This window comes from Sceloporus undulatus, chromosome 5 (genome assembly GCF_019175285.1).
Source record: "Sceloporus undulatus isolate JIND9_A2432 ecotype Alabama chromosome 5, SceUnd_v1.1, whole genome shotgun sequence".
NCBI classification, from domain to species: Eukaryota; Metazoa; Chordata; class Lepidosauria; order Squamata; family Phrynosomatidae; genus Sceloporus; species Sceloporus undulatus.
The window spans coordinates 136692664-136704857 of NC_056526.1; the positions used below are offsets into that span (position 1 = coordinate 136692664).

Here is a 12194-nt window from a genome sequence, read left to right on the forward strand (position 1 = left end):
GGGAAATGCGGTGCTTCTGGTAGATAAAGTGGCATCAAAATGCTGTAATTGTATAGTGTGACTCAATCCCAGCTCTCACTGATGTTTCCACTTCATTCATTAACTGAATAAATGCAAGAGATGTGTAAAGTTGTTCTGTAACATTTAATCAATTCTATCATTTTTCATAGGATCTTCCAGGGGTGTATGGGTGAGTGAGTGAGTGTGTGTGTGTGTGTGTGTGTGTGTGCACGCATGCACAAGAGGGGAATACATTAAATTTATATACCCTGTGACAACATACAGCAATGAAAAAGTGAAACCAAAATGGTCATATAGAATTTTTAATGTTTCCTAATGGAATCATCACAGTAATAGGATTTTATTTTACTGTAATGATATGCAACGCTACCACACTAGTATAAATAAAAAACATTGAGATCAATGTTTAATACAGTTCTAGGAAATATCACAGATTAACAAACTATGCAATCTTCATGAACCACCAACTAAACTGTTACAAATAAAAAAAGATGCTGACATCCCCCCAAACACCAGATCCTGCCCCAGCCTGAGTAAGGCGCTGCAAATTTTTACATTATTATTAGTAAACCCTTTTTGTTGAGCAGTACAGGCACACTTACTTTAGTTTCAGAATCTCTAACACGTCATGATGTGTCAGTGTATGGGAAACTGATCAGGTAAAAAGAGCAAACAAAATGCATTAGATCAGCACAATATAGATATGAAGTTCTAAATGTGAAGATCTAACATTTAAATAAGACACATCAAGGGCATGAACTAGTATTTTTCATTTCATGCTATGAAGTGCAGTCAGGGTTCTGCATTTATTCAAACACACATAAAGTGAGTGTCTTAAAACTTAAGTGGTTGCAGGGGAGTTTCAAAGCTTTAAGAATTAGAAGGTGTGGCTCAGGGAAATATTTGGTTTAAAGATGCACATGATTAGAGCCAAAGTCAGATGAATTGTACACACACCTGGCCCAAAGCCAATTATTTTCAGTTTCAAGTCGTGTTGGAGGGACGAAAACAAACTGTCTCTGCATGATCTATACAGAGGCCAAATTATCTTTGCTCATCATTACTGAATTACACAAAAGGCTCCAAACGAAGTTATTCCAGTTTTATACCCAAGCAGCAAAAAAGGAAATGTGGGTGGGTGGGTTTGTACATTATTAATTTTAATGAGGGAGCTATTTTCCATCAATGGAAAGGAAATCCAAACCAAATTGGTTTGAATCCAAATCAATGTCAGACTGAAAAGAGTTTCTCAAGAAACTGTTGGGTTCAAGGCAAAAAAGTGTAACTACACTGTGAAGTTAGGAGCTAGTGAGAAACATCTCAAGATTTATGAAGAAGTATTGTGTAAACAATGGACAGTGTTTAAAACTAGTATTTGAGCCAGTTAGTAAAGCACTTGTTGATTTCTTTCTACTTCTTAAAACCATGCTGACTTCCCACTCGGGTATTTGGGTATCAAGAACTTTAAAGAAAGGAGGATATTAACTTACTCTGGCAAGATGCTGTAGATCTGTGTCAAGAACACAAATGCATGCAAGCAGGGCTTCTGGTTCTTTTTTGCCTCCTTGACAGCAGCTTCCTTTGCTGCCTGGGCAACAGCTTTTGAGATTCCAGTTTTAAAATGGTTTTATCAAATGAGGTAGGGGCCACTGAGCAAGTGTAAAGACTCAGAAGCCACATTATGCATGCCGAGGTTTTCATGCTGCCCTGTCTTTCTAAATGCACACAATAAAATACCTGAATAGTTGCCATTAATGCCTGTTGTGTTAGATGATGTGGGCTTTGGGATGCCCAAATTTCAATTTTTTTCATTACTTTTTGTTTTATCATAATCAATATCTTAATCAATCCCTCTTAAGTCTTTATGGGAGTGCTCTGACTCAAAATAAAGAATTTATAATTGGGATCAAAGCATATAACAAAAAGTTCCAGTTATAAAGAACTCCCTGCTTGTATATACTGCAGAGGAGGTTTAAACCTTACACATCTTTTCAAGTAATAAGAGATTTGAACTACAACTGAGTTATCTCTTCAGCTGCTACATTTCAAAATTCCTGTAAATTTAAAGACAAAACGTATGCCTGTAATTTAAATATTGTTATTGTTTAAATATTGCAATATTTACAAATACTGAGTGTCTTAATATTCCAGTTATTTGATTAAAAACAAACAGTAATTTTAAGATTTATGGCAATCAAGTGTTGACTGGGTTAGAAAGAAATACTTAAACCCTTCCTCTGTTGCCAAGCTGCTGCCTAGCACATCTTTGCTAATAAAGAATTTTTAGTGTATAAAAATCATGTTACAAAGGTAAAAGTAACCCTGTGACTAATCTGCATTTAGTATATTTTAGTCCATAAAAATATAAATAAAATCATGGTAAGATATCTATGTATATCTAGTGCAAATTATGATTTTAAAAATTTCAATCTTTTTTGTAGGAATGGGAAACATAATGTGATGGATCTTAATGGGGGGACAATCTTCAGTGTTTCAGCATGCAGTTGTTATCAGATACACATTTATATCAAACTGTTCCTGTTCTTAGTAGAATAGCAGTATCTTCCTTAGACTGCACAACATTGGTACATATATACCTTAGTGTTTTTAATAATACAAAAAATTGCATAAGCCCAGGTCACATTATTATCTTGCAAGGGAAACATTCTTCTTGAGACACGTTTTGGCTGTTTATATTGCAGCTGACAAAATGCAGGATTTCTTAACATGCTTCACCCAAGTTATTTTACCTGCACAATCTGTTTGCTGCAGGAGATCTAAACTGCCACAAGAATTTCATGATAAACAAGCTCTAGGTTTAAATGGCACAAGAAACAATTCCATCTTGTGATCAAACTTAGCAGGTCACAGTACATCTCAATATGAGAAACTACCATTTCAAAAGGACACACCAATTGCGAAAAGGCTGTTACAGCTCAGGAGAGAGAAAGAGAGGAAATAAAAAAAATCTTCTGGAATGTAAAGAGGTGATGTGGAATACAGCTATGCATTTCACGAGTCAACACAACAACTGTCTATGGTAAAAAGAGCAAAATATTCCAGTCTTCAAAAGATGGCTCAATTCAAAACAATCCCTCCAGAACAGGGACTAACCACCACTTTCTTCAATGGTAAAACGGCAGGTTAAGGACTGGATCCTTCTGTCTTCTAACATAACTTCCCATTGCACTATCATGGCAGATCTACCAATTTAGAACACATCCAGTGCAGGAATGCAGAACTTTGCTCTCTCTCCACTTTGGGAGTGTGAGGAACATCCTTTCCCCACCTTTTCTTAAGCCACCTCCTGAAATCCAGTCGCACACTTCTCCTTAAGTCCAGTTTTCCTTCCCATTGCAAAGCAATGCCCTGTGTTAAAGTGTTGTGCTATTCAACAAATGAACCTCCTCTTCATTTTCCTCTCTCTCCTCAGTTATTGGGTTCAGTTGAACATTATTGATGTGGGGTCTTGGTTTGCCGTCTGGGCCATATGACGGAGGATATCTTTTTTTGTTATGATGCCAAGGAGGCGCCTGAAAAGAGACACACACAAAAAGGAGAATTAAATGAAGGAACAACAAAAACAACAAAAACCCATCAAGTCAAGCTAATCTGTAGCCAAATCCTTTTTGTCAACAGGAGCAGAACACAATAAAGCCTAATTTTCTTATTACAAGAAAAACATTTTATTGTCATCAAAGCAACCATCATTTTGTTAAAAAATGACAGCAGTATTGTGATATTAAGAAAAGTCAGTAAACTGATTCATTGTAAACAAGCCAAGCCTCAACCCACTTAGGGTTTTATCTTTCATTATCATATGCCAACAAAATAGTAACAAAGCAGGGTGCAGTGGGGGTGAATAAGAGATATTGATCCCATTACCAAAGGAAAATATGGCTGAATCTAGCCAAACTCAAAATTCTTTAACAGTTCAATTTTGAGGTGCTGTTCAGCATAACCCCATTGGTTTCATAAGAGCACATGCAGCTAGGTTTATAGAAAAGATGATCACAGATTAAACTGTTTTAACTGGGACTGATTGGGGAAAAGTAAGAAACCATATATTTAGACTTTCCCCCAGATTTAGAAACGGTGCTCTTATGATCAAGATCTTACACTACAGTACACTAAGGAGCAAAGCTGTCCTATAAGATATTATCACAGGAGAGGCAGAAAGAAAGAATGAGCTTCTGACCTTGTTATTCTGGTTAGTAGTTTTGACTGTAACTTTCTCTTAAAGAGGATGCATGAAACATTTGTGAAGTATTAGAATAATATGCAAGTTCAATTAGCATGTAAGCAGTTAAACTTGGAAGGCGGGTTTTAATAGCAACTACTGCACAGCAGCAACCAGAATCTGTGGCAGGGAATATAGCAAAAGGACCAACAATGGATGATAGTATCACAGATTATAATATTAATTAGGAAATAAAAGTTATTTCCAGCAATCACTTCAGACAAGTGACTGTGCAACTGACCAGGAAACTAAAGTAGTAGATTTAATGCTATAATAGCTTCTGATTTAGATGTCAAAACTAAAATGAGGTTTTCATGTTAAATCGTAACGGTTTAAAATGGCAACCCCAAATGCACAGCACTTTAGCACAAATGTATTTTATATAATTTCACAAAATGTGTGAGAAAAAAAGCCCAGATATACTCTTATATATTTGGGAATAGGAGGAATTCTCTCTTTAAAATCTCTGTCTACTTGCTCTCATAACATTCTCTTTTAATTGTGTCTTCATTTAGTGTATTTTCAGCAATGACATTTTGTTCATCTTTCAAATTTACACTGTATTCTAATATAACCTCATATATGTCGGGATGTTGTTGTTCAGATATTGTAAGAACACTGAACAATTCACAAGTTTCATGCTTCCTGATGTCTAAATTGTCTAAGGAGGAGATCTGATATATCTAATCACCAAGGGTTCGACGTGCTGCTTTAGTTGCTCGAGATGCTCTAATATGTTCTTCTTTGTGATGATCCCCAAGACAATCCTGAAACAGATCATGTTATGCTAATAACTGTATGTGAAATCAAACCAAAAGAAAAAGAAAAAAAGAGCTCCAATCATAATGAGAGAAATTTAGTGGGGGAAAGTAAAATGAAAACAGACTGAAGAAATGCAAATAATGAAAAGGTCAACTGAAAATGATTTGAGAGTAAGCATCTCTTTCTTAAAGATATAAAATCTACCATGTTGGCTTAAAATACATATTAAATTTAGAACAGAAAAGGGAAACAAACATATCTCTATATTCCCTTCTGCTAATTAAATATGAGATGTAAGAACAAATGTAACTTTTACTCTTAGAAATGTGAATTTTAGATTTTTACAAACATCAGGTCTCCATTTTTAGCCTCTCTCTGTTTCACTTTCAATCATATTTAAAGTCCTTAAGCACCTTCTATATGAACACAGCTCCCCACACCCCATCCAGCCTTGATTCTGTCTCTGAATAATCTGGATTCTGCATTTAAAATATGCTTAATCAAACCCATAATGCTTAACTTTGGTTTATTTTTTAAAAAATAAGGATGGGTGAAGAGAACTTAGAAAATTGCAGAGTAGGTTATAAATGTCTTATAGGAACCAATCCAGGGAAAGAAGGAAACTGCGGATGGGCAAGGAATTATACAAGGTGCCAACATCTTGCCCCCCTGCTTAGTTTCTTCTAGATGTTTTAGGAAAACCTGTAGCCATACTACTTTTGTATCGGCAATCTTTGTCAATCATCAATAAGCCATAAGAGCTTAAAACTTTGAGGAAAATGAAAGCTAAAATCCTCAGGATGTCACATGCTATATCAGAAACTAATATGTAAAACCATTTAATGAAAAACTGAATTTATACAGTCTCAATAAAAAGCACCCCAAAAAAAGTTTGCAAAATTCCCTAAAATCAGAATGCAGAAATAACAAAGTGCTTTCCTTTTCTAATTTGCAAAATAATTTTAAAGCCCAGAAATTAACAAATATTTTCTTGACCTGCTTTTAGAAAAACACTCTTCAAATGGTATGAGTTATTAACCACATGTCCCAGAGATTACCATCTCTTTCCTATAATGGCATCTTAAGAGATGATGGGCTAAACCCAACATTAGTACTGTACCATTTAGGGCAGACATGACTAGAGTTTAGTAACAACTAATATTCATTTCAATGGGCCTATCCCAAATTGGATTTAGTCTGGAATTAGCCTGAAAACTAACTAAATGCATAGCACTTTCTAAATGATATTGCTTATATGTGGGTCTGCCTCTAAAACTAACAAGTGCAATGATAACTGACTATCTTCAATCTTTCCACATAGCCATAAGAGCTTGAAGCTTTGAGGAAAACGTTACCATAAAATAAGGTTATCAAATGCAAAGAAACAACAGCAAGCTTAAGCAAGAAAACAATCATGGAAATTACAGACCAGCTGGTTAACAAAGCAAGCATTTTTCTTCTAAGAGGTTTCATAAGAATGAATTAAGCAATCTATCATTGCAATAACTTTCTAATATATCCATGTTCTTTCTAAAATATCAGATAAGTTCTATTGTTATGCATCTTATCCTACTGTAGCTCCACTACTGTGTGTGTGCCTTCAAGTTGCCTTTCAACTTATGGCAACTACAGTACTTGAATTTCATAGGGTTTTCTGAGGCAAGGAGTACTCAGAGGTGGTTTTACAATAGCATAAATCCAATTGTTATTCCAACCACAGAAGATTCACTGAATCAATTACTGATTCAATGGGTTTGCTCTAGTAGGGACTAACTATTGGATAGAGGTGCTTTAAGTGATAAATAACAAATTTGATGTCTCATGAGAAAAAAATACATTCTAGAATCCTACACCATATTCAGTACTCACTGTATTTAGAAGCTGGCTTTTTTAAATAAAGCAGATAAGATATATTGCAGTTTGACTTTGTTTGGAGAAAAAAAGCCAGTCAAATAATTTCACATGAAATACCCAACAAAGCAACAATGTCATGCATAATACTACTAGCATTTAACAGTTTAACTGTGATATTTTTTTCTTTACACTCTAAATGAAGCACTGTATTTGAGTAATTTCCTACAAGAAGATATAGGGATAACATATCCCGAAATTCTTTTCTTTTTTGGTCTCTAATGTGCAATCTCAGTCTTAAATCATAAATAATTTACAAAGAAAAATAGATGTCTTTATCATTGTTATTTCTGTCATAGTCATGCACATAGTTCACATGGAAGTTTCCAGGTTCAGTTCCTGCATTTCCAGACAGGACTGAGAAAATCTGTTTGAAGCTCTAGAAATCCGGTGCCAGTCAGTGTAAACAATACTGACAGATGCATCTGTGATCTGATCCAGTACACAAGTTTCCTGTATGTCACTTGTATGTGTCATATGAGAAGTGGGAACACATGCAAATACATCTCCAATTCTATGAGGAAGTAGTTTCTGTTTTGGAGTGCTCCCACTTCCCAGAAGCTGAACTGCAAAGTCCCACAAGCCCCATCTTTTAAACTGAATTCTGCTCTCATGAATATGTCACTTCGATGAGAAGACTAGAGTGCCACAAAGTAATACCTGCCAAGCTAAACCAGCTCTGGAGTACAACTGATTCACAGATCAAGTTGAGGATGCTCATGAATTTCAACCTTATGATGTAAAACAGAGGCAGGGCAATGCTATTGGCAGGAAGTTAAACTAGATGTTACAGATGTGAAAGGGAAAGTCAACAGGGAGTTTCTGCTTTTAGGAGAAGCTCTATATACCTTGTAACATTTAGTTCCTCACTCACTAATCAGTGTCCACATAATGGTATGCAATTAACTAATGAGAATAAAACTCTTCAAAAAAGGAAAGACAAAGAAAAAAGCCAGGTACAAAACTTGTGTGTACCTTTCATTCTTGGGAGGAAGCCCAGTGACAGAGCAAAAGAAGAGGCAAATGAATGCCCTTCCTGGGTGACACCTGGTGTGGAAGGTGACACCCCAGCTAGTGAAACTATTGGGTTTAATGGAAGCTGCAATCCAACAACATCTGCAGGCATGTGTTTTGCCCATGCTCTAAAGACATTTTATACACAAGTACCCCCTGAAATCATATAGGAGGGGGCACTACACATCAGTATCTCCAAGAAAAATACAGAGATAATGAGAAATGGGGCAGTTAGCTGTATGGATACTTTTACTTTAAAAATTGGATATTTAATCCACTCCATATGATGTCTGTAGATATTTGACTAATATAAAGAAATGCTAATTCTTAATATAGCTGGAACTGTTATTATGAGGAAAAACAAAGAGAGGAAAATATATTTTAATAAAACAAAATTTCCAAAGATAATTCCTAATACTTATTTGAAATTAGGCTACAAGAAATTGTCCTGGTGGGAAGTCCACAAAGGGCTATGTTCTCACAGAAAAATAAACCTATGTTTGGGGAGAAGAAGTATAAAAACAGGGGACTTCTAGTCAACACCCTACTGTGCTGTGGCCTCATGTTTAATACTTTTATCAAGCTTTAGGATGCTAGATTTTTGAAGTAATTGCTAAACAAAAGAAAATAAGCAAACATTCTCAAATAGTTTTTCATCTCTGAACTCACCCATTGTGTGTTACAAGGCACTGCCTTAGGCCAAGTTTGCGGAAAATATCCACCACTATCTCCATTGGTGTGTGATCTGTTACAGTAAAAGGGCTCATGTCAAGAATGCTTCTAAGCTTCAAGGGTCGAGGGCTTTCTGCTGGAAGTGAAGGAGTATGCTGGGCAAAACAGACCCTGGAACTGCCAACAATGCCTTCTTGCTTCTTTCTGGCACTTTCTGTAGTCAGGACAAGGAAAAGAATTAAGTAAAGGAATCTGACTCACAGTGTACTGTACATTCAAGCCACTTCTTAATTTTAAGAAAAGGACTGTACAGGATTTTATCACTCCAAACATTAATTTTCTCTTTTAGAAAGAGTATGCTGATTTTAGAAACACCCTCATCATCTTTGTGGTCTGCTTTCAAACTTAGTCTCTAAAGCAGTTTATCATGAAATACTAAAAACAAGTATCCAATTTAAAAATCACCTTATAAATACTAATTAACAGAATATATCTTAAACATCAAAGCAGAAGCAATTATGAAATCTATTAAAGTTAATTTGAAAAACCTTCTAAAAGAGAAATGACTTTTCATTCCCATAAAGGAAGATGAATTACACTGCTCCAGTTAAAGTGCAAAAAAGGATCATACGTCTCAATTTTATGAGGAAATGAGAAACACAAATACAAAAACAACCTATAAAATAGGTGAGGCCACATCTGCTTTTCAAATACCATGTCCCTAGCATCACATTCATGTAATGCTTAAGATTCTTTGCTATTCTTTACTTTCAAAAACATTAGCATAAGGACAAAGACACAGATTCTCAGAATACTAAAACCAAACATACATACAAACAAAAACTTACCTATTGCAATAGTCAAATCTCTCCTCAAAGCAAATCCCACTAGCCTTTGGGACTCTTTTGACATAATAACAGGGAAACCATTATAGCTTGTTTCATTTATCAAATTTTCTATATCATCCACTGTCATGTTATCTTGTGTTAGTACTGCCAGGGGTGCTTCGTTTCTTCGAGGTCTCATGACATCAGCGGCCAGTGTTGTGTGGGTAAATTCTTCCTTGGCATCCAAGAAAGGATATCCATTCAGACGAATGTGGGCTTCATAGATACCTTCTCTGCCAAAAGCATCTCCTACCCACTTGCTTGTCATTACTGCAGCCATAAGCGGCACAATGTATTCCAGTCCACCTGTTAACTCAAAGACAATAACCACCAGAGATACTGTCATCCTTGTCACACCACCTGAAAGACAAAGGAATGTATGCTTATCAGTATGTTCTTGTGAAGATCGGGTAAATGTGGTGTTCTCTGGTTATTGAGATATAGCCAGATAATAAACCAATCAGCACAAGCCTTTATCATAACAATGGGAGGAGAAAAAGTTTAATACTAATAAATGGAATAATATAATGAGTTCCAAAAAATTAAATGGATTTCTTTAATTGCTGGAGGTAGACAATCCTAAAACCATAATTATGTTACAATCCTATACACATTTGTCAAGTGTTCTCATGAATGTCCAAAGCACTTTCTTTTAGCAAAAGTGTATAGGATTGCACTTAAGTCTCAATGCAGGGAATACCTGGATATATGTTTACATTATACAGAATTCAAAAGGCATTGCTAACAGCATAAGAAACAACAATGTCTGTGAATACAAACCAGCTTCCTTTGTATCAGTACTAATCCCAATTCGTACTAAATCCCATCTAAGCCATGTCATATTTAAAACAGATCCATAGAGGTGGGCATAGATTATGGGGGAAAAATACAAAACAAAAAACCAGAACGATTCATCACTGCATGCACATACGGTAAGTGCACTGTCACTGTGGCTTTAGTCATTACACCTTTTCAATAATGTAGCAGTCCACCCTTATCCACAATTTTGCTTTCAGTAGTTCAAGTTACCTGTGGTCAGCAACAGTTTGAAAATATTACAGAACAAATTGCGCCCCCCCCCCATGGTTTTGCTCTGCATGGTTTCAGTTGTTGTTGTTGTTAGCTGCCCTCGAGTCGGTTCCAACTCATGGCAACTTTATGGATAAGATATCTCCAAGAATCCCTATCTTCCACTGCCTTGCCCAGATCCTGGAAGCCCTTGCCCATTAACCGCCTGATCGAGTCTATCCATCTGGTTTGTGGTCTTCTTCTCTTCCTTCCACCCTCTACTTTTCTTAGCATTATAGTTTTTTCTAGTGATCATTGTGGCCAGAATACGATAATCCCAACTTGATCATCTTAGATTCCAAAAACAGCTTTGGTCTGATCTGTTCAAGAACCCATTTGTTTTAGTTCCAGTTAGCCACGATTAATTGAAGTTCAAAAACATTACTTGTATAGGGTTTGGTAATATCTGTGGGATAAGGCATCCACTGGGGATTTAGAATGTATCCCCCATGGATAGGGGGAGCTACAGTATTTTTTTTTTTAAAAAAAAACCTTTTTGTACATACTTTCCCCACACAAGCATTGAACATCTCCATTTATTTTGTTTTTAATCCTCTACAAACATATCCATTGAAACAACTTAACAAGGAACTCATTCCTTTTAATCTGCTGTGGTATGATTTAGTTACCTAAGCATGCAGCAGCACCAACCATAGCATAGAGGCCTGGTGTTATACAGTCTGCTCCAACCTCACACCATTCCTTGAAGATAAACCAATCATGGTGATAGTAAGCAAGCTGCTCCACAGCAATCCCCACAATTCTCCCAGCTATTGCTCCAATCGCCATACTTGGTATGAATAAACCTGATGGGACCTAAGAGAAAAACATTGTAGAGGAAATCTTTAAAATATATTTGTGGAGTATTTGTCTGCATACAAGATTCTAGACCCACAGGCCCATCCAAGGTTTAGTTGAAATCCTGACTGGTTTCAGGATAGTGCCACCCTTGGTGCCAAATGCCCCTTTTCACCAATGTTGGCCTTCTGGAGGTGTTCTTGGAGTTAAAAGCACTCTGAGAAGGCTGACATCACCTTTCCTGAGACTCAGACAATCTTGCAAGTAAGCCTTTTCACAATACTTTTAGCTCCCCATCCCATCCCCCAGAAGCCAGCAGTGGAGAAACAGGCTGTTTGGAACAAGCAGCCTTCCTATTTCTGACAAGGACCACAAAAAATCTGCCTCGCTATCTTCTTTTCTGGCCAATGGGCAACGTTGGTAAACTAGCATAACAGACCATTCCACTAACATAGTGCACCAACAGGATTCTAGCCTATGTGTTCCACTGCCTCTTCTCCACTTTCTCCTGATGGAAAGTTTAATTGAGAAAGTGTGAAAAACATTTCCTAGCATTTTCTCTAACCAAGGCTCCAGGAATGTCTGGGAAACACCACCTGCTTAAGGGTGGGATACACACTCAGGCCAGGCCCTGCTAAAACAGGTACAGCACATCTGAACTTACATTTCTAGGCAGTAGAGCCTGACATATTCAGTTCAGGCAGAGAACCACTGCAGCTGGGCAGAGATCTTTACCAGGTCAGGAGACCCAGCAACATCACTGGCACTGTCATTTAAAGCACTCAGAACAGAGATAGAGATGCAGCACAACTTCTTTATAG

The 12194-nt window shown here is 36.6% G+C and overlaps 1 protein-coding gene across 6 annotated transcripts in view; it reads right to left on the reverse strand.

Annotated features, from left to right (window-relative positions):
- Window positions 1-307: 307 nt before the first annotated feature.
- CLCN3 (chloride voltage-gated channel 3) overlaps window positions 308-12194 on the reverse strand; it is a 61193-nt gene continuing 49306 nt past the window's right edge. For 4 of the 6 annotated variants that reach the window (XM_042467022.1, XM_042467023.1, XM_042467024.1 and 1 more), the window contains 5 exons: window positions 11205-11391; window positions 9469-9867; window positions 8618-8834; window positions 4953-5028; window positions 308-3554 (listed from right to left, as the gene is read on the reverse strand). In XM_042467022.1, coding sequence (XP_042322956.1) covers window positions 3396-3554; window positions 4953-5028; window positions 8618-8834; window positions 9469-9867; window positions 11205-11391 — 1038 coding nt within the window. In that variant the 3' untranslated portion in view covers window positions 308-3395. The remainder of the gene's footprint in view (window positions 3555-4952; window positions 5029-8617; window positions 8835-9468; window positions 9868-11204; window positions 11392-12194) is intronic. The other 2 variants (XM_042467026.1, XM_042467027.1) reach the window with 1 other exon arrangement.